The 3105-nt window shown below is 37.5% G+C and overlaps 1 protein-coding gene across 1 annotated transcript; it reads left to right on the forward strand.

Moving 5' to 3' along the window:
* Nucleotides 1-753: 753 nt before the first annotated feature.
* LOC109216980 lies at nucleotides 754-2815 on the forward strand. The gene is made up of 4 exons (XM_019381197.1): nucleotides 754-1018; nucleotides 1131-1347; nucleotides 1525-2235; nucleotides 2581-2815. Exons 1-4 carry the CDS (start codon nucleotides 754-756, stop codon nucleotides 2813-2815), a joined length of 1428 nt encoding a protein of 475 aa, XP_019236742.1.
* The last annotated feature ends 290 nt before the right edge of the window (nucleotides 2816-3105 follow it).

The following is a 3105-nucleotide window of genomic DNA, read 5'->3' on the forward strand; positions in this document are numbered from 1 at the left end:
ACAAATGCTGATAAAAAGACCTTGCTGGCTATGCCAAGATATTGGTATTGTAGAATTACCATGGAGAGGGGATTATTTTACATGGACTAACAAGCAGCAGGGTGTTGATAGGGTGTGGAGTCGTATAGATAGGATGTTTGGAAATGATATTTGGATGATGAATTATAGTCCCTTGAGTCACTGATTAATGGGGAACCTTATATTTCAGATCACAATCCCATGTCCATCAGTATAAGGCAACCTAGGATTCTTACCAAGAGCCTATTCAGATTCTTTAATGTATGGGCAAGTCATCCTGAGTTTGAAATAATAATAAGAGAAGAATGGAGCAGGAACAAAGTATCAGAGAAGATGGAAAATATTTGGCTCAAGCTTAAAAGGATGAAAAGGTTGTTTAGGCAACTGAATGAAACTGATTTCAAAGGAGTAGCTGAGAAGATAGATCAAGCAAGACAAACTATTTATCACATACAAAGCCAGATGCAAAATAGATGTAGTGACCTGTTGCAAGTACAAGAGAAGGAATGGTTGCAAAAGTTGGAAACATGGTCAATGGAGGAAGAGAAGATACTGCAACAAAAGGCTAGAGCAAACTGGATCAAATTGGGTGATTCTAATAATAAGTTTTTTTCTGCAGTGATAAAAGAGAGGCAGCAGAGAAAACAGATTACTGAACCATAGACATTATCAGGGAGTACTATAACAGAACATGCAGCTATAAAGGAGGAGATTGTATCCTTCTATAAAGGCTTAATGGGAACCAATGCACATATACTTCCAGCTGTGGACATGATGGTAATGAGGAAAGGTCCAACTCTAACACAGCAACAACAACAAGATTTGAATGCTGAAATTACTAAACAAGAGATAGATGAGGCTCTGAAGGGGATAGGAAGTGATAAAGCTCCTGGTATAGATGGGTATAATACAGAATTCTTCAAGAAAGCATGGCCAGTGATCAAAGAAGAAGTGTATGCAGCTGTGAAAGAATTTTTTTCATACAGGGGTGATGTTTCCAGTAATTAACTGCACCACCATCACTTTGCTACCTAAAATTCCCAATCCAGTGACAATTAAGGACTTTAGACCTATTGCTTGTTGTACTGTGTTATACAAACTTATTTCTAAAGTCATTGCTAGTAGACTACAGAAGATCATGCCATGCATCATATCTGAAGCCCAAGCAGGATTTATCCCAGGGAGGAAAATAGCAGATAATATCATCCTTGCTCATGAGTTAGTTAAAGCTTACAGCAGGAAACATATCTCTCCTAGATGCATGGTGAAGGTTGACATGATGAAAGCATATGATTCTGTTGAATGGGTGTATTTGGATCAATTGTCAGAGTATTTATGCTTTCCCACAAAATTCATTAACTGGGTGAGAACTTGTGTATCAACAGTGAGCTATTCAATCGTGATAAATGGGGAGTTGACCAAACCTTTTGAAGCTGCCAAAGGACTCAGATAGGGTGATCCCATATCATCATTTCTATTTGCAATTGCAATGGAATACCTAAACAGGCTACTCAAAGGGTTGAAGCAAGCCAAGGAATACAGGTTTTATCCAAGGTGTGGTAATATAGATATAACTCATCTCAGCTTTGCAGATGACCTACTGATGTTTGCTAGGGGAGATAGTAAATCAGTTTCCACTCTTCATGCTTGCTTTATGCAATTTTCTACTGCATCCGGACTATTAGCCAATCCCAATAAGAGTGTAATTTATTTCGGTGGAGTTGCTCAGGATGTTAGGCTGGAAATTCTACAGAATACTGGATATTCACTTGGGGAATTGCCTTTCAAATATCTGGGCATCCCACTGGATACAAAGAAGTTAACAGCTTTGCAATGGCAACCATTGATTGACAAAATAGTTGCAAGAATCTCCTCTTGGACAGCTCGGAAATTATCTTATGCTGGAAGGGTACAGTTAGTTCAAACAGTAATATTTGGTATCCAATCTTATTGGTCTCAAATATTTATCTTGCCAGCTAAAATGATGGAATTAATAGAGTCATACTGCAGAAGCTATATATGGCCTGGCTCTAACACAATTACAAAGAGAGCACTGAGAGCATGGGAGAAAATGTGCTTTCCTAAATCTGCTGGAGGTTACAATCTGTTGAATATCAGAGTTTGGAATAGAGCTGCTATCACTAATGTATACTGGGATCTGGCACAAAAGAAGGACAAAGTTTGGATAAAATGGATCCACACATATTACATAAAAGGGTAAAGCATACTGGAGATGAGTATACCTCAACAGGCAAGTTGGATGGTGAGAAAGATCATAGAGGCGAGAGATGTAATTCAACGAATGCCTACAGTAAAGCACAGGCAGAGCAATACTAAACAAGTATACTTAGGCATTCTGGGAAGATACAACAATGTGGCATGGAGAACCTTAATGTTCCATAATAAAGCTAGACCTAAGGCAATATTCACTATGTAGATACAATGTCATGGGATACTGTTGACAATAGATAGGCTAGCAAACTGGGGAATTCAAGTAAATCCAAGATGTTGCCTATGTAATAGTGCAGATGAATCACATGTGCATCTATTTGGTGAATGTAGTTTTGCTAAAACAGTATGGGGGAGGCATTTGCAATGGCTACAAATACATGATGCTTCAATTCAATCTTGTACAAAGATGATGGCATGGGTGATAACACAAGCTAAACGGAAATCGTGTAAAGCCAAAGTAATGAAAATGATAGATGCAGAGTACATCCATGGGATATGGAAAGAGAGGAACAGTAGAATATTTGAAGAGAAAACAAGGACTGCAATATTAGAGCTCAAGGAGTAGTGATGGCAAAAATGCAGCAGCTTATATTTTAAAGACAATGTAGTTTACTTGTATAATGTCTCTTATGTACTGCTCATAGCATAGTCATAGAGTTAGAAATATGTAAGGATTAAGCAAGTCGAGGATGACTCTGCTGTTTTGTAATGATATCTTTGGTGATTAATAAAAATATAATTACCAAAAAAATAAATCTTGTAAATTAGATAATGATGCAAAAATGATGTTTTGAAAGTATATATACTATTTGAGAAAGTATGAGGGCAAAATTGGGTACCAACAACACCAGAAGC

This window comes from Nicotiana attenuata, unplaced genomic scaffold, assembly GCF_001879085.1.
Source record: "Nicotiana attenuata strain UT unplaced genomic scaffold, NIATTr2, whole genome shotgun sequence".
NCBI classification, from domain to species: Eukaryota; Viridiplantae; Streptophyta; class Magnoliopsida; order Solanales; family Solanaceae; genus Nicotiana; species Nicotiana attenuata.